At 40.2% G+C, this 19,937-nt stretch overlaps 1 protein-coding gene and 1 non-coding gene across 4 annotated transcripts in view; both read right to left on the bottom strand.

The window, feature by feature from the left end:
* The window catches only part of Snx14 (sorting nexin 14), an 88,420-nt gene that overhangs the window by 58,404 nt on the left and 10,079 nt on the right, over positions 1-19,937 (bottom strand). For all 3 annotated transcript variants that reach the window (XM_090338480.1, XM_090338481.1, XM_090338482.1), the window contains exons 5-7: positions 10,844-10,887; positions 8,292-8,379; positions 3,995-4,079 (exon numbers count right to left, since the gene is read on the bottom strand). In XM_090338480.1, the coding sequence (XP_090194606.1) occupies positions 3,995-4,079; positions 8,292-8,379; positions 10,844-10,887 (217 nt within the window). The remainder of the gene's footprint in view (positions 1-3,994; positions 4,080-8,291; positions 8,380-10,843; positions 10,888-19,937) is intronic.
* LOC150059982 (U1 spliceosomal RNA) lies at positions 16,106-16,267 on the bottom strand. The gene has a single exon (XR_016536534.1). It is a non-coding gene; the product is annotated as a U1 spliceosomal RNA (small nuclear RNA).

Genomic DNA, 19,937 nt, shown 5'->3' with positions numbered 1-19,937 from the left:
GAGTTCAATTCCTCGGTACCACATACATAGAAAAAAGCCGGAAATGGTGTTGAGGCTCAAGTGGTAGAGCTCTAGCCTTGAGAAAGTTGTCCAAGAAAGTGCTTAGGCCCTGAGCTCAAGCCCAGGACTGGCAAAAAAAAATGAATCTAGATGAATCTAGAGGGAATCATGTTGAGTGAGACAAGACCAAAGGAACAAAAGGCGCATGGTATCCTTAATATGTGGCTATTAGATCCAAACAGTACAAGAGCGAGGACTCAATATTTGCATACCCAATACTATGGACATGGTACTGGAAATACAAACACAACTACATAGACATAAAAATTTATGACTCTAGGCTGGGAATTTGGCCTAGTGGTTAAAGTGCTTGCCTAGCATGAGCGAAGACCCAGGTTAGATTCCTTGGTACCACATACATACAAAAAAGCTGGAACTGGTGCTGAGGCTCAAGTGGTAGAGCTCTAGCCTTGAGAAAGTCCAAGGACAGTGCTCAGGCCCTGAGCTCAAGCCCAGGACTGGCAAAAAAAAAAAAATTTATGACTCTATAGACATAATGTTTTAGTACATAGATTAATATGTATCTATGACATACAAACCCTCAGCCTAATTTTGATTATGTTATAAAACCTAAGTGCCAGTGATTGTGTATAGATTCCTTTCTTGAATACTTGTTTGTTAAACACGTCATTTAAAATATGATGTAAAAATCAATGTTAATAAATTCCTTAATAAAAAAAAAAAATACTAGCAAGTTGGGGCCAGGAGTTTGGCCCAGTGGTAGAGTGTTTGCCTAGCATGCACAAAGACCAGGGTTAAATTCCTCGGTACCACATACATAGAAAAAAAGCTAAGAAATGGTGCTGTGGCTCCAGTGGTAGAGCTCTAGCCTTGAGAAAAGCCCAAGGACAGTGCTCAGGCCCAGAGTTCAATGCCTAAGACTGGCAAAAAAAAAAAAAGTACTAGCAAATAATTTTTAATTAAAAAAAAAATCTACAGCTGAGCATGTTGGCTCATTCCTGTAATACTAGGTACTCAGGAGGCTGAGATGTGAGGACCAAAGTTCAAAGCCAAGTCATGCGCAAAAGGGGAAGTGGGGCTGTGGCTTAAGGGTAGAATGGTAGCCTTGAGCTGAAGAGCTCAGGAGAGTGTCCAAGTTCAAGGGTAGGGTGGTAGCCCTGAGCTGAAGAGCTCTGGGATAGCTCTTCAGGCTAGGCCGAGTTCAAGCCCCATGACCCACCAAAAAAAAAAAAAATCTACAGAAAATACCTTCTAGTATATACAAAACTTTTGCTAAAACATTAGTTTATTTGTACTTTACAAAAACAAAAATTACCCTATTCAAAAAAAAATTTTTTTTTTGCCAGTCCGGGGGCTTGAACTCAGAGCCTGAACATTGATTGCCCTTGGACTTTCTTTAGGGTTAGTGCTCTACCATGTGAGCCATAGCACCACTTCCAGCTTTTCTATATATGTGGTACTAAGGAATTGAAACTGGGTCTTTGTGCATGCTAGACAAGCACTCTACCACTAGGCCCAACTTTCAGACCCCCTATTCAAAATTCTTTAACTGCACTGAAAACCTGGCTCAGGTAATAAAGTACCTGTTTTTGCATCAATATTCTCACAAAAACAAAACAACAACAACAAAAAAGCCTTTAACAATATAGTAGAAGCCAAGAGTGCTGGCTCACGCCTATAATCCTAGCTACTCAGGAGACTGAACTCTGATGATCATGGTTCAAAGACAGCCTAGGCACTAAAAATTTAATCTATGAGACTCATCACCAGAAAACCAGAAGTGGCCCTGTGGCTCAAGGGGTACGGCAGTAGCCTTGAGCTGAAGAGCTCAGAGACAAAGCCCAGGGCCCAGAATTCAAATATCATAACCGACAAAAGAAAGAAAGAAAGAAAGAAAGAAGAAGAAAGAAAGAAAGAAAGAAAGAAAGAAAGAAAGAAAGAAAGAAAGAAAGAAAGAAAGAAAGAAGGAGAGAGGGAGAGAGAGAAAGAGAGAGAGAGGGAGGGAGGGAGGGAGGGAAAGGAAGGGAAGGGAAGGGAAGGGAAGGGAAGGGAAGGGAAGGGAAGGGAAGGGAAGGGAAGGGAAGGGAAGGGAAGGGAAGGGAAGGGAAGGGAAGGGAAGGAAGGTTATAGAAATAATCTTCCTTGGGTAAGTTTGGTATGTTCAGCCAGAGCATGGGACACAGTGGTATAAACAAAGGACACCCAGCCCTCAAGGGCCTGTGCCCGATCCAGTACAATCATAATTCAACAAAGTATAACAACAGCAACACACAAGTTATTATGAAGAGACATGGAGAATCCTTAACTAACTACTGCTGAAGAAAAGAAATCAGCCTTGAGTAAAAAGAAGCTCAGGTACAGTGCCCAGGCATAAATTCAAGTCCCACGACTGCACCTCTTCCCCCCCCCCCAAAAAAAATTGTAATTTTTATAGGCATATTCTTTTCTGCTGGTAAAGCAGCCTTTCTAAGATGACTACAACAAAGATACTACTTCTCATGTATTTGCCAGTGACTGGAAACAGCACCTCTACCACTTTGAGCCACAGTTCCACTTGTCGTTTGAATGGTTACTTGGTGGTAAAGAGTCTCTTTACCGCAAAGCCGCTTTGCTGGCTTTGAACTGAAATCCTCAGATCTCAGCCTCTTGAGTAGCTAAGATTATAGGTGTGAGCCACTGGCACCTGGCTTACATAAAATGATTTTAAGAGCGTAACTTGAAATGCTTCTTATAACTGAGAAATAACTGTTACCAAAGGATAAATAAACCAGTAATTTTATATAATTTGACATGAAGTCTACCTATAGCACATTTCCCAAAATTTTCTCTGATTATAATAATTGAGATTATGAAAGAAAAATGGCTCCACGGTCAATGATTTGGCGACATCTAGACTGAACTTAAGGCTATTAGTTTGCTGTAGATTTTGGAACCTACAAGCAATTTCTGGGAGGAGAAGCCAATAGACATTAATGATATCTATGTATAATAATAGACAGAGTACATTTCACAAAGCACTGACAAAGCATATCAAATGCTAACACAAGGAAAACTTCAGTTTAACCGAAGTACAGAACACGAAAATTAAAGGAACATTTTAGTTTGAAGTTATAAGCAAGATACGTCCTCAGTGAAGATTTCACTTAATCAGAAAACTTTCACTAAACATATGCTTTGTGTAAATACTGTTAGTCCTAAAGCCTATAAATACAATAATAATTATAATTTTTATTAGAGAATTAACATGAGAATTGTGATATACAGAAATGAACATAGTAACAAAATAAAGCATAGACTAGAATAATTTTATTTTTTTTAATGTATTTTTTATTGTAATTAATAAAAGGGTTACATGATATTTGCCAGATAGAAGGTGCATTAATTCACATACATTGATACCCTTTCACATGTCTTGGTACCCATTACCCTCCCCCCACCCCCCCATAGAATAATTTTAAAAATGTTAAAATCGGGGCCGGGAGTTTGGCCTAGTGGTAGAGTGCTTGCCTAGCATGCACAAGACCCGGGTTCAATTCCTCGATATCACATATATAGAAAAAAAAGGCAGAAGTGGTGCTGAGGCTCAAGTGGTAGAGCTCTAGCCATGAGAAAGTCCAAGGACAGTGCTCAGGCCCTGAGCTCAAACCCAGGACTGGCGCCAAAAAAAAAAGTTAAAATCATCAAGGAGAAAGGGGAAAGAGATGCAAAAGATGCTCAGAGGAACAAACTATTATTCAAATAAAAACATTCATCAGTAATATACCTAAAAATTTAAATAGCCGTATTCTAATTTTCAGAGAACCTGGAGTTTTCACACTATCATAGTTATAGATGACTGAAAAGAATTTCACTTTAAAGCGTATTTTCAAACCATTTATGCATTTTGCAGTTGATGTGTCAACACTCAGATACTTCAAGTCAAAACTGACGTATAAAGACAAAATCATTCATACTACAGTGGAAATGGTATTACCTTTCTGTCTGGCTTTAACTATCACTTCTATATGCTTCATGGCTGCTTTTAATAATTTCTTGGTTATAATAGATGGAATATCTACCTAGAAAAATTCAACAAGAAAATAAAACTACAGAAATAATTATCATGAAGTTGCAATGGCTAGAACACTATAAGATACTGGAACAAATCTTAAATTAAATTGCTACGAGTAAATTTCAAATATTGTCACCACAAAAAAATGTTAAGAATATGAAATGATAAGCACGTTAACTAGTTTCATTATTTCACATTATATTAATCCATCATAACATTTTATATTGTATAAATATACATGATTATAAATGTCAACCTACAACTAAACTTTTTTTTAACTACAGGTATTCAGAATATTTCATAGGTACAACCTAAAAGTCATACTGTAACCCTAGCTACTCAGGAGGCTGAGATATGAGGATCATTCTCCAATTAATCACCAGAAAACCAGAAGTGTGAAGTGTGCTGTGGCTCAAGTGGTAGCCCATTAGCTTTGAGCTGAAGAGCTCAGGGACAGCACCCAAGCCTAGAGTTCAAGCCCCACAACCAAAAAAAAAAAAAAAAAAAAAAAGAACGAGAAAAAGAAAAAAAAAAACCTAGTATGCTCCAAGTGAGTAAATTATAACTAAAAAAAAACTGTCATTAAAAAAGACAGTGAGTAGAAGGGGTATCAATGTTTGTGAAGTAGTACGCCTTCTATCTGGCGAACATAATGTAACCCTTCTATTAATTACAATTTTTAAAAAAGAAGGAAAAAAAAAGACAGTGAGAACCAGGGGCTAGTGGTTCACAATTGTAATCCTAGCTACTCAAGAGGCTGAAATTGAGGATCACAGTTCAAATCCAGACAGGAAACGAAACTCCATGAGTCTAGCTCCAAGTAAGCACACAAAAAAAAGGTCCGATGCTAGTGGCTCATGAAGGTAATCCTGACTACTCAAGAGGTTGAAATCTGAGGATCACAGTTCAAAGCCAGCCCAGGCACGAAAGACTATGAGACTCTTATCTCCAATTAACCACTAGAAAACTGTAAGTGGCACTGTGCTAGCCTAGAGAGAAAAAGCTCAGGGGCAAGGCACAGGTCCTGAGTTCAAGCCCCAGGACAGGCACAAAAATGAATATATATATATGGTCATTTAAAGAGACATGTATAAATATGTATGTTCATATGTGTCATACTCTAAGGGTTGCTATTAGACTCCATGAGGCTATCTCAAACCCTAACACAGCAGAATTCCATATTAATACTCATTGGTACTTTACTGAAACGATAACTTACTGTAATTTAAATGTCTATCATTAACCATCTGATATTTCTTTCACAATTATTGCCCTGAACCTACTATAAAAAACAATTGTTTCTATAGCCTTTGTTTTTTGTTTGAGCTGATGCCTGGGCCAGACCTCACAGTAGGGGCACTGTTCCTGATCTTCTGTGCTCAAGGATAGCACTCTACTACTTAAGCCTGAGCTCATTTCTCTGGCTTTTTGGTACTCAAATGGAGATAAGAGTCTCACAGACCATCCTACCAGTCTGGCTCTGAACTCTGATTATTTGATCTCAGCCTCCTCAGTACCTAATATTATATGTGTGAATCACAGGTGCCAAGTGATAGCCTTTTAGTGAAACACCATTGGTCTCTCTCCTTTAGAGTGCACCCACAATCTCTCTTATAGAGTGTACCCATGCCTTTCTTTCTGGTGTGTCTGTCTGTCTGTCTGCTTGTCTGCCTGCCCGCTTGCCTACTTACTGAATAAAGCTCCACAAAGTTTTCCTATTACTAAAAAGATTAATATTTATCATTTTAAATAAAAAATATATACCACATATTGTGTCCTACACTTATAATCTCAGCACTCAGGTTGAGAACACCTACCTAGCAAGGTAGAACATCTACCTGGCCTAGCAAGTATGAAGCTCTGAGTTCACTCCCCAGGACCATCCAAAAAGAACAGGCTAAATTCAACCCTCAGAAGGGTAGAGGCATAAGAATTACAAGCATCAGATCAGCCTGGAGTACATAGTAAATGAGACCATGTCTCAAAAGCAAAAACAATTTTAAAAAAAATTTTTAAAGATTCATAAATGCTTAAAAACAAAAAAAACAAAAGGCAAAGAACCAAAATTTAGTATAGTCCATTGCTATAATAACCCTTCATTAAGAGTGTTTAAAGTAGCTGAGTGGCAGCAGCTCGTAACTATAATCTTATCTTTTTTTGGGGGGGGAGGAGGGTTAAGGGTCAGACCTGGGGCTTAAACTCAATGTCTGAGCACTGTTCTTGGGCTTTCTCAAGGCTAGCACTCTACCATTTGAGCCACAGCATCACTTCAGTCTTTTTCTGTGTATGTGGTACCAAGGAATCCAACCCAGGGCTTCATGCATGCTAGGCAAGCACTCTATGACTAGGCCACACTCTTGGCCCCTATTCCTGTTTATATAAAAGGTTGAGATCTGAGGATCTTAGTTGGAAGCCATTCCAGGCAGAAAAGCCCAAGAGATGCTTATCTTAAATCAACTACCAAAAAAAGCCCAAAGTGGTGCTGTGACTCAAGTGACAGAGTGCCAGCTTTGAGCACAAAAGCTCAGGGACTCTTCAAACTCTGTAACTGGCGCGTGCGCGCACGTACACACACACACACACACACACACACACACACACACACACACAAAAGAGTGACAAGGATATATATCCTTAAATACATATTAGCAAGTATAAAAGCTGTTCTATTTGCTATTTAAGATAATTTCCCATAACCTGAGGATAGGGATAGGAGGGAGGAAATGGGAGAGAACAATGGAAGGGGTGACACTAATCACAAAGCTTTGTACTCATAACAGTACTTACGGAATAGCAACCTCTTCCAAAACTACTTAAAAAAAAAAAAAGATTTTCAAGCTGGGCACAATGGCTCACTAGAAAACAAAGTGGTGCTGTGACTCGAAGGTTAGGGCAGTAGCCTTGAGCTGAAGAGCTCAAGGACAACACCCTGGCCCAGAATTCAAGCCCCACAATAAGCAAAAAAAAAAAAAAAAAAATCAGCCAGGAGTTTGGCCTAGTGGTAGAGTGCTTGCCTATCATGCACGAAGACCAGGGTTCAATTTCTCAGTACCACGTATATAGAAAAGCAAGCTAGTCGGCACACGTGGTGCCCCTCACCTGTAATCCTAGATATTCTGGAGGCTGAGATCTGAGGATCAAAGTTCAAAGCCAGCTCAGGCACAAAAGAACCTGAGACTCTTATCTCCAATTAACCTCTAGAAAGCGGGAAGTGGGGCTTAGCTCAAGGGTAGAGCAGTAACCTTGAGCTGAAGAACTCAGGGACAAAGCCCAGGCCAAGTTCAAGCCCCATGACACACACACACACACACACACACACACACACACACACACACACACTCAGAGAAAAAGCTAGCAGTGATGCTGTGGCTCAAGTGGTAGAGCACTAGCCTTGAGAAAAGCTCAAGGACAGAGCTCAGGCCCTGAGTTCAAGTCCCAGTACTGGCGGTAATAATAATATTATAATTATAATTTTAATTATAATATTTTTTAAGGATTTTCAGCCTGAAGCTGGTGGCTCATGCCTATAAATCTAGCCATGCAGGAGGCTGAGATCTGAGAATGATGGTTCGAAGCCAATGCAGGCGGGAAAGTTCCTGAGACTCTTATCTAGAAAACCAGAGGGGAACTGTTGCTCAGGCAAGAATGGCACTAGCCTGGAGCAAAAAGAGCTCAGGAACAGCTTCTTGGCCCTGCATTCAAGCCCTGTATTTGAACAACAACAAAAAAAAGGGGGGGGGGAGTTTGGCCTAGTGGTGGAGTGCTTGCCTAGCACACACAAAAGACCAGGGTTCAATTCCTTAGTACCACATAAATAGAAAAAGCTAGAAGTGGTGTTGTGACTCAAGAGGTAGAGCTCTAGCCTTAAGAAAGCCCAAGGAGAGTACACAGGCCCTGAGTATAAGCCCCAAGACTGGCAAAAAAAATACTAAATTTAAGCTATCATCCTAGCTCCTCAGGAGGCTGAGATCTAAGGATCATGGTTCAATTAATCTCCAACTAACCACCAGAAAACCAGAAATGGCGCTGTGGCACAAGTGGTAGAGAGTTACCCTTGAGAAAACTCAAAGCCCAAGCCCTGAGTTCAAGCCCCAGGACTAGAAAAATAAAAAAAAAACATAACCCATTAGTGAATCAGAAACAATTAACCCTTTTAACCTAAAAATGAAGAAAAATAGCATTCAGAATAATTCATAACGATCTTATTACAAGCATATACCTTGTGAATCCTTCGTATTAAAACAGATGCAAAAAACCGCAGTGTTATTCTCAGTTCATCAACAAAGGACTCATCATCTGTCACATCCCTTCAATGGAGAAAAGCAAATATTCAGAAGTTCAGACACAGTTTCATCTTCTTGAAATCCAAAGAAATAATAAAATTTCCTTTTTCTTATTTATTTTTCATTTTATTCACAAATAATACATTTTACTGTAGAACAGAAAACGTGTTAAAAAAACAAATATCTCTTGTAAATTCTAGCAACAAGATGTGATCGCCTTTAAGTTATATCAAGTCTTTCTTTGCTAACATACACATACACATATACATGACATACATGGCATGCACGAGTACAGTATTTTTTAACATTTAAGACCACTTTCTAAGTGTCATTAAAGAAAAAAAAATGAATAGTGGAGAAATAATAGAATATAAAATGTTAAGGTAGTTTTTAGTCAGGTGCGGTGGCTCACATCTGTTAATTCTAGCTACTAAGGAGGTTGAGATCTCAGGATCACGGTTCAAATCCAGCCCAGGAACGAAAGTCCTGAGACACTCATCTCCAATTAACCTCCAGAAAACTGGAAGTGATGCTGTGGATCAAGAGCACTAGCCTTGAGCTGAAGAACTCAGGAGCGGCACCCAGGCCCAGAGTTCAAGCCCTATGACTGGAGGAGGGCAGGGGAGGACAAATAAAATGTTTAGGTAAATTTTAAACTAAAATTCTAACAAATTTCATCTGAAAAAGTACTTTTCATTTTCCTGAAATTATTGATATCTTTAGCAGAACTAGGACATTTTCCTAAGACACTTTAAACATGTTTTTAATTAGAAAATTCACATTATACTGAATTAATATGAAATTGGGGCAGATGTTATAGAGATTTACACCTATAACCCATGTAGATAGCACATATTCCAATACATAACTGAACATATGTCTAAAGAAACAGATCCATTAAATGATATGTTAAATCTTTATAAATTTCAAACTGGACATTTTTTTTTTTTCAGATCTTGAGTATTTTGCGGAGGCGGAGGGTTGGTTAAGGGATTTACAATCTGGGCCTGGGTGCTATCCCTAAGCCTTTTCACTCAAGGATAGCGCTCTATTACTTAAAGCCACAGCACTGTTTCAAGTTTCCTTTTGGTTAACTGAGGATAAGAGTCTCATGGACTTTCCGACCAGGGCTGGCTTTAAACCATGATCCTCAGATCTCAGCCTCCTGAGTAACTAGGATTATTATCACAAGCCACTGGCATCACCTTCTTGAACAATTTTTATGTTCTGAAAGGTACATGCATTCTATGTACACCAAAAGCAAAGTTACACAGGGGAAAACTATTAAATTTCCACAAAATCTACTGCAATTACCTTTCAATTTAACAAATACTTGATTGTAGATTTCTCCCCCAAAGTATAATTATTTCAAATGTGAAAACTATACTAAAAATATTTTTTTTTGGTCTCAAGTTTTATGTGTCCTATGTCAAATGGATTTCCAACTCTCAGTATTTTTCTGGCTCAGTATCCCAACTGCTAGGGTTCTTGTTCTCTCATTAAGCTTCTCCCTTATGGATGGTACTCTGCCACTTGAGCCTTGCCTCTAATTCCAAATCATTAATGATTTTTTTTTCTCCTAAACTTCAAATTCACTAATGATTTTTTTTTTTTTTTTTTTTTTTGGCCAATCCTGGAGCTTGAGCTCAGGACCTGGGCACTGTCCTTGGACACTTTTTTGCTCAAGGCTGGAGCTCTGCCAATGGAGCTACAGCACCACTTATGGCTTTTTCTGAGTATTTAGTACTGAGGAATCAAATCCAGGGCTTTGTATGTGAACTCTACCACTAGGCTACACTCTAGCCATGCGGTTTTAACTCAGGGCCTGGGCAATGTCCCTGAGCTCAATCACTCAAGGCTAGCACTCTACCACTTTGAGCCACACTGCCACTTCTGGTTTTGTGGTGGTTAACTGGATAAGAATCGCATAGACTTTCTTGCCCATGCTGCCTTAGAACTGCGCCCATACTCAGATCTCAGTTTCCTGAATAATGAGCCACCAGTTCATCAATGATTTTTAACTGGGGTCAATTATGACTTCTAGGTAATATTTAGTAATCTCTGAAAATATTCTTTGCAGTTAGAAGGGGGTATACTGCTGACATCTAAAGGGATAAAGCCAGGGCTGCTACAAAATACTCTATATTGTACAATACAAAGAAGTGGCCTTGGGGCCAAGAGTTTGGCCTAGTAGTAGAGGCTTGCCCATCATGCACAAAGACCCAGGTTCGATTCCTCGGTCCCACATACAAAGAAAAAAGCCAAAAGTGGTGCTGTGGCTCAAGCAGTAGAGCTCTATCCTTGAGAAAGCCCAAGGACAGTGCCCAGGCCCTGAGTTCAAAGCCCAGGACTTGGAAAAAAAAAAAAAAAGATGTGGCCTGAGCTGTCACAAGTTGAGATAGTCTGACTTACAAATGAAAACATATCATTAGTAAGCTTAGTGTTAGTCACTATATTAAAAGAAAAAAATATCATTCAAAAGACATACCTGTACCATGGATAAACAAAGTTTTCCAATACTAACTCAAGAACCTGCATAAAAATCATTTTTTAAAGAAAAATAAAATTAGTTCTGGAAAAATAACTATTACTCAGTAACATATAATAAATACCAATGTAATACTAAAATTGATCTTTAGTAACATACACATACAAATACATATATACTCAAGATACTATATTTTGTCATAACATATATATATATATTAGCTTTTCATGGCTAAGAATTAAAAAATGAGAAAATACTAAGAAAATCATAAAACTAAATATTCCTATAACTAAACAAAATGTTTACAGTGTTCTTAATACTGAAATTTCCCTGTACCAAAAAAAATTTAGAAAAATAAATAAAAGCCAGGCGCAGTGGCTCACGCCGGTAATCCTACCTACTCAGGAGGCTGAGATCTGAGAATCACAGTTTAAAGCCAGCCAACAGATTGTGTTTTTTGTTTTGTTTTGTCTTGTTTGCATTCCTTTATCTGTGTCTGCATTCTTTTTTATTTTGCCAGTCCAGGGTTTGAACTCAGGGCCTGAACACTCCTTGGGCTTTTTCCTCAAAGCCTCAGCATCATTTCTGGCTTTTCTATGTATGCAGTACCAAGAAATCGAACCCCAGACTTGGTGCATGCTAGGCAAGCAATTTACCACCACTAGGCCAAATATCCAGCCCCTGTCTGAATTCTTAAATAAGATACAGAAACAGGCCATGAGTGGTGGCTCATGCTTGTATTCCAAGCTACTCAGCAAGAAGGGACACCCTGGGCAAAAATTTAATGAGAACTCAAGCAATGGGTAAGAATAGCTGTACAGCTACATGAGAGGCCACAGAAAAGGGAACTGAGGTCCAAGGTTGGTCTAGGCATGAAACACAAGTTCCTACCCAAAAACTAAAGCAAAACAAGGTCATGTGGGGCTGGCAGCATAGCCTAGTGGTAGAGGGCTCATTTAGCATTACATTAAGCCCTGGGTTCGATTTCTCAGTACCACATACTCAGAAAAAGCCAGAAGTGGAGCTGTGGCTCACACAGTAGAGTGATAGCCTTGAGCAAAAAAAAGTATACTAGGCCAGGAGTTTAGCCTAGTGGTAGAGTGCCTGTCTAGCATGCACGAAGACCCAGGTTCGATTCCTTGGTATCATATACATAGAAAAAAGCCAGAAGTGGTGCTGAGGTTCAAGAGGTAGAAGTCTAACCTTGAGAAAGCCCAAGGACAGTACTCAGGCCCTGAGTTCAAGGCTCATGACTGGCTGGGAGTTTGGCCTAGTGGTAGAGTACTTGCCTAGCATGCACAAAGACCTAGGTACGATTCCTCGGTACCACATACATAGGGGGAAAAAAAAGCTGGAAGTGGTGCTGAGGCTCAAGTGGTAGAGCTCTAGGCTTGAGAAAGTCCAAGGACAGGGCTCAGGTCCTGAGCTCAAGCCCAGGACTGGCAAAAAAAAAAAAATTCAAGCCCCATGACTGAAAACAAAACCAAAAAAAGGTCATGTGACCAGAGTTTGCCTAGTAAGCATGAGACTCTAAGTTCGAATCCCAGTACTGCCGAGGGGAAAAAATGTAGAAATAACTACGAGTTACATAAGAGATAAAAATGAAGTGTCAGCCGGGAGTTTGGTCTAGTGGTAGAGTGCTTGCCTAGCATGCACGAAGACCTGGGTTAAATTCCTCCGTACCACATATACAGAAAAAAGCCAGAAGTGGTGCTGAGGCTCAAGTGGTAGAGCTCTAGCCTTGAGAAAGTCCAAGGATAGTGTTCAGGCCTTGAGCTCAAGCCCAGGACTGACAAAAAAAAAAAAAATGAGGTGTCATTAATGTTTTATTTCATAAATTAATATGTATCTATGATATACAAACCCTTAGCCTAATTTTGAATATGTTCTAAAAACTAAGTGCCAGTGATTGTATATAGATTCCCTTCTTGAACACTTGTTTGTTAAACATGTCATTTGAAATATGATGTAAAAATTAATGTTAATAAATTCTTTAATAAAAAAATTTAAAAAATGAGGTGTCAGGGGGCCGGAAGTTTGGCCCAGTGGTAGAGTGCTTGACTAGCATGCACGAAGACCTGGGTTTGATTCCTTGGTACCACATACATAGAAAAAGCCAGAAGTGGTGCTGAAGCTCAAGTGGTAGAGCTCTAGCCTTGAGAAAGTCCAAGGACAGTGCTCAGGCCCCAGAACTGGAAAAAAAAAAAAAAAATAGGTGTCAGAAGCCTGGCTCCAGAGGCTCATATTTATAATCCTAGCTATTCAAGTGGCTGAGATCTGAGGGTCCTGGTTTGTAGTCAGCCCTGGCAGTTAAGTCCAAGAGATTCTTAAATCCAATTAATCACAGAAAAAGCAAAAAGTGGAGTTGTGGCTCAAGTGATAAGAGTGCTAGCCTTGAGCAGCTAGGAACAGCAGCTCAGGGACAGTGCCCAGGCCCTAAGTTCAAGACCCAGGAACAATGAAAAGAAATTGTCAGGGGGAGGGAAATGGAGACAAAATCATAAGAAGGGGTATCAATGTGTGAGAAGTAATGCACCTACTATCTGGCGAATGTAACTGTAATCCCTCTATAACAGTACCTCGATAATAAAAAATAAAATGAAAAAAAAAAAAGAAATTGTCAGTGATTGATGAGTTTTGATGGAAGGACAGTAACTGAAAGGTAGTAAAGGGACTTCGGGGTACTTAATCTGTCTCTGTCTGTCACACACACACTACTACTACCACCACCACCACCACCACCACCACCCACACACACGCACGCACAGTATTGGTGTTGTAGGCTGTAGAGTCTTGACCTTACTGGGCTTACTTATGTGACAAGTGTTCTTTCACTTGAGCCACATCTTCAGCTTTTTCTAGTTATTTTGGAGATTATGGACTTTTCTGTTCCAGCTGACTCTGAATCTCCATAATCTGGATGTCAGACTCTGAATAGCTAGGATTATAGGTGCCTAGTTCTATAATGTTTTATTTCTTGATCTGGATGCTAATTACATGATATGTTTTCTTTGGGAAAATTGTATTTGTACTGTTAAGATCAGTATATAAGACAAATGTGAGCCGGAGAGACGGCTCATGCCTGTAATCCTAGCTACTCAGGAGGCTGAGATCTGAGGATGAACAAGGTTCAAAGCCCACTCAGGCACAAAAGAACCTGAGACTCTTATCTCCAATTAACCTCTATAAAATGCGAAGTGGGGCTTGGCCCAAGGGTAGGGCAGTAGCCTTGAGCGCTCAAGGACAGAGCCAGGCTCAGGGTTCAAGCCCCACAACCAACAACAACAAAGACAAATGTGAACAAAAAAAAGTAACAAAACAAAAAATCCTACATTAACCATTTAATGCCAGACATCAAATATTTCTTATATCTTATGTAAGAGTATGTTGTTAATTATTATTGTTGTTGTTGTTGTTGTTATTGTTGTTGGGGGTGGGGGAGTTCTGGGGATTGTACCCAGAACCTCTATTTGAGCCATGTCCCTAGTCTTTTTGTTTTTGTTTGTTTTTCAGACAGGATTTTGTGCTTTATCTGGCCTTAAACTGCATCCCTACTTCTGCTTCCCATGTAGACAGGATGATTATGGATCACCATACTCAGTTTATTTTTGAGATAGAAGCTCTGCTCCATCTGGCCTGGAACAGTGATCCTTAGACTTGCACCTACAATGCAACTAGAATTACAGACTTGTTCTGCCATTGCAGACTTAAATGGGCTTGAACGTGGTCTAGGCCTTGGCATTATCTCTTGAGCATTTCAGCTCAAGGCTAGTCCTCTACCACTTGAACCAAATGCCACTTGTGATTTTCTGGTGGTTAATTGGAGATAGAGTATCACAGGAAGGGCTGGGAGTTTGGCCTAGTGGTAAGAGTGCTTGCCTAGCATTCATGAAGACCCAGGCTCGATTCCTCAGCACCCCACATACATAGAAAAAGCCAGAAGTGGTACTGTGGCTCAAGTGGTAGAATGCTAGCCTTGAGAAAGCCCAAGGACAGTGCTCAGGCCCTGAGTTCAAGCCACAGGACTGGCCAAAAAAAAAAAAAAAGAGTATCACAGGACTTTTGTGCCCCAGGCTGGCTTTGAACAAAAATCCTCAGATCTCAGCCTCCTGAGTAGCTAGGATTACAGGCGTGACCACCCATTCCAGATCACATGGTATATTTTTATAAAAAGAATTGTGTGAAAATTACATTAGAAAAGTAATAGAAACAAACTGTAACAATACATATTACCAGAGGATTACCAAATTAGGCTAATTACCAAATTGTGCTTTCTTTGGCCACAGTAACAAAATTCATGAATTCACTAATTTCAATATAAAAGCAACAGTCATTTGGACTTTTTAAACTGTACAATGTAAACATTAATTATATTCATTGGAAAAAAGATGCAAAGATAATAAGATGTAGAATGGGAACATAAAGAAATAATCTTTAAATGTTTGGTCTTCCTTTATTTCCAGCATGCAATCGCCAAATTCTACTGAATTTTCTGGGTGGTGTTGTTGTTGAGGAACTCAGGAAGCTGGAGCTTTTTTTGGCTCAAAGCTAGCACCCTACAACTTAAGCCATAACTCCACATTCAGCTTTTTTGGAATTTAAATGGAGATCAGAGATTCAGACTTTCTAGTCAGAGCTGGCTTCAAACTGTGATCCTCAGATTTTAGCCCCCTGAGTAGCTAGGATTACAGACATGAGTCACTGGCAGACTGAACTTACTTTCTGAGTAGCTCTTCTTGTCCTCATCTTGTGTCCCCTCATATTGCAGCAAAAGCCTCTGAATTAGTCTAACTGCTTCCAGCCTTCAGAGTAATCTAAAATATGTGCATCACCATATCACTCCCTCAATACAGAGCCCTCAATGTTTCAAAGCACAACACATGAAAGAAAAGGAACTGCACTGATTTTGAAGATGAGCTCTGCAAACTGTGACCGCTTACTTCCTTTCCACCTCCCACTGCATCCTGTGAGCCACATCTGAAACACTAATTATACCATTTGAAAAATAGCTGGCTTCCAGATCAATCAAATCTAAACTCTCTCAACAAAACCTTTAAAGTCTTTTGATTTCTAAAGTGCTCCATAAAACTAGAGGGTTGGGAAGAAGTGTTTTGTTTGTTGCAGAACTAGGATTTTAACTCCTAGCACTTATAGGTAAGTGGTCCGCCTCTTAAGTCACAAACTTAGCCTCTATTTTACTAATTTTAAAAGAAGGTGTTGAATTTATGCCCTGGCCAGCATACTTGGATTTATTTTTCCCCCCAGGGGAGAGCGCAAAGGCAGTCCCCCACTACCACAAATTATGCAGTGGAGTCTCCTACATTTGGGGAAATCACAGGGTTCAGCACATCTGGAGCACAATGGATAAGTCTCGCCCTGGGAAAACCACCTTCGTGATCATGGTATCTCCCGTCAGGTAACTTTCGTACTTGGAGTTATATGTCTTGTGTTGCTAGAATGACAGTTGCCATCATGCCCAGCATTTTAATGACTGAAATGGGATCTTCCAGATATGTGTACAGGCTGGCCTCAAAACTACAATCCTCTCAAATCTCAAACTCAAAGGATCTAGAAAAACACATATGAAGCACTACAACCAGCTATACGCACATTGTTGAGAGTTCTGCTATCAATCAAATAAAAAAAGAAATTAAAACACTCCAAATTCCTATTTACTTTTAATCGCATCAATAGATCAATAGCACCCATTTCATATACTAGGTGTATTAAATGAAATAATGCATACATACTCAGCCTAGAGCTAAATACGCAATAAGGATATCAATAAATGATCACTATAAAATACCATTTCTTGTATTTAGGTATGGCTCTAATGATAAAGTATTTGCCTGTACAAGGCTCTGAGCTCAAATCCAGCCACGCTCGCACATGCATGCGCACGTATGCGCATACGTGCGTGTGCGTGTGCGTGTGTGTGTGTGAATAAAGGATATTAGAAAAGGTTTCAGGTGCATAATACTATTCTTGAACTATTCAGTATTCAGTGTTTTTCAAAATACATTTATCATCTACCAACTTGTCACCCAATATGTCACCCAAACTTGTTATTGGGCACAAATGAGACTCTATACCACATTCAGGAACTTGACTGCTTTCTCTCATATATGGGAAAGACAACACTCTGCAACAACCCGTTGGGCATGTGGCTCAAGGAATGCAGCACTTGTTCAGCAAGTATGAAACCCCAAATTCACACTCTAATATCTCCCTCAGAAAGTGAAATAAAAAACTAGAACATATATACTAACAAAAAAACACATAAAATATAACTAGAATAAAAATAAGAAACATGCTTTCTAGTGAAAATTATCCCTGTTCTACCCTTAAGTTAATGTTCAAACTAGGATAATTCTGTAAGATACATTTGCTCTTGGCAGTTCAGTGCTCCTCTGAGAATTATAAAATGGCTATTTCTAATTTCCTATCATTAAAAAATGTGTTTTTTTGGACCAGGAGTTTGGCCTAGTGGTTGAGTGCTTGCCTAGCATGCACGAAGACCCGGGTTCGATTCCTCGGTACCATATACATGAAAAAAGCTGGAAGTGGTGCTGAGGCTCAAGTGGTAGAGCTCTAGCCTTGAGAAAGTCCAAGGACAGTGCTCAGGCCCTGAACCAAAGCCCAAGACTGGCAAAAAAAAAAAAAAAAAAAAATGTGTTTTTTAATCTCCAAAGAAACGACCATCCCATTAAAAAATGGGCCAAAGACTTAAAGAGAGTCTTCTCTGAAGAAGTAAGAATGGCCTATAGACACATGAGAAAATGCTCGACAATTCTGGCCATAAAAGAAATGCAAATCAGGGGTCCGGGAGTTTGGCCTAGCGGTTAAAGTGCTTGACTAGCATGCACAAAGACCCGGGTTCGATTCCTCGGTATCCCACATACACAACCAAGCCGGAAGTGGCAGAGACGAGACACAACCAAACCGGAAAAGTGGCAGAGACAAGACTGCGACGACGACAGAGAGCGAAAGAAGCGAGCTGAGCTGAAGTGAACAGAGCCCAACCGAGTGGTGGCCGGAGCGAGCGGGGCCGGAGCGAGCGGGGCCAGAGCGAGAAGGGGCCAGAGCGAGCAGAGCCAAGAGCAAGCGAGAGCTGGCCTGGCCGGAGCGAGCGGGGCCAGAGCAAGCCAGGGCCGGAGCGAGCGGGGCCAGGAGCAAGCGGGGCCGGAGCGAGCGGGGCCTGAGCTAGAAAGGGGGGGCCTAGCAGGGCCTGAGCGAGCGGGGCCGGAGCGAGCGGGGCCGGAGCTAGAAAGGAGGCCTAGCCGGGCCGGAGCGAGCGGGGCCGGAGCGAGCGGGGCCGGAGCGAGCGGGGCCAGAAAGAGAAAGGGGCCAAAAAAAAAAAAAAGAAATGCAAATCAAAACAACTCTGACATTCCACATCATTCCAGTTAGAATGGCCAAGATCAAGAAATCTAATAACAATAGATGCTGGCAGGGATATGGCCAGGAGGGATCACTGCTACACAGTTGATGGGAGTGCAAACTCGTTCAACCACTATGGAAAGCAGTATGGCAGTTCCTCAAAAAACTAAACATAGAGCTCCCCTATGACCCAGCAATTCCACTACTTGGCATTTACTCAATCGTCCAGAAACAAGGACATACTAAAGCCACTAGCACAACCATGTTCACTGCAGCATTATTTACCAAAGCAAAGATATGGAACCAACCCAGATGCCCCTCAGTTGATGAGTGGATCAACAAGATGTGGTATTTATACACAATGGAATTCTATGCTGCTGTCAGAAAGAACGACATATCCCCATTTGTAAGGAAATGAAAATACTTGGAAAAAATCATATTAAGTGAAGTAAGCCAGACTCAAAGGAACATAGGCTCAATGGTTTCCCTCGTTTGTCATAATCAGTAGAAACCTTGGGCTCTCCTAGCAGAGGATTACAGTAGGGCAAAACCTAAGGCCACATAAGATGAGGCTAAATGAAAGGATCTCCAGGACATGCAAACAAGAGCCATATAATGTGTGACTGTGATGCTATTTCTCATCTCTTTTGTTGTCCCTTGGTTATTCTCACATTGTTACAGTATCTTACCTTGTTACCTAGTGCATGTGTGTGTGTATACATATATATATATATATATATATATTTGTTTATTTGAAATAGGATAGGGAAGGGGGAAAACAAGATGAGGGAAGGGATTAGGGGGAGGGAAATGGGAACAAAAACATGAGAAGGGGTATCAATGTTTGTGAAGTAATGCACCTTCTATCTCGAGAATATAATGAAACTCCTCTATTAATGACAATAAAAAAATTTTAAACGTGTTTTTATGAGGCAAGTAATAATCAGGTAAAGCTATACTGTAGTAAAATGTTTAAACCAGGTATCTAAGTTTAATTAGTAATAGCTTACTATTCAAATTATTTGTAATAATCAACTTCCCAGCCCAGAACACATTAAATGATGCATAATGAGAAGTATCTTGTTGTTATTGTTTTGGAGACAGTCTCACTTTGTAGTACAAGCTACTCTGGAAGTTAGGATTCCTGCCTTAGCTGCTTGAATGTTAGGATTACAGAAGATGTGTGCCATGAGGGGGGTTGTTGGTTTTTGTTTTTGTTTTTTGCCAGTCCTGGAACTGAACACTGTCCCTGCTCTTCTTTTGCTCAAGGCTAGCACTCTAGCACTTGAGCCACAACACCACTTCTGGCTTTTCTGTTTTATGTGGTACTGAGAAATTGAACTCAGGGCTTCATGCATAATAGACAAGCACTCTACCACTAAGTCACATCCCCAGGCCCTAAACAGTTTTTTTTTGTCTGTGCCAGTCTTGGACCTTGAACCCAGGGCCTGGGTGCTGTCCTTCAGCTTTTTTGCTCAAAGAGAGCCCTCTACCACTTGAAATACAGGGTTTGTTTGTTTTTTATAGTTAATTGGAGATTAGAGTCTCATGGGCCTTTCTGTCCAGTCTGGCTTTGAACAGTGATCCTCAGAGCTGTCCCCTGAGTAGCTAAGATTACAAGTGTGAGCCACTGGCACCCAACTTTTCATAGATACTAAGTATTTTCTATTTGTGTACACTGTCATGTACCAAATGACATTTCAGTCAACAATAA

Source organism: Megascapheus bottae, chromosome 8, assembly GCF_031878675.1.
Source record: "Megascapheus bottae isolate mThoBot1 chromosome 8, mThoBot2.hap1, whole genome shotgun sequence".
Classification (NCBI taxonomy): domain Eukaryota; kingdom Metazoa; phylum Chordata; class Mammalia; order Rodentia; family Geomyidae; genus Megascapheus; species Megascapheus bottae.
Note: the sequence above shows the minus strand (reverse complement) of the source record. Positions and strands in the feature narration are given on the sequence as shown.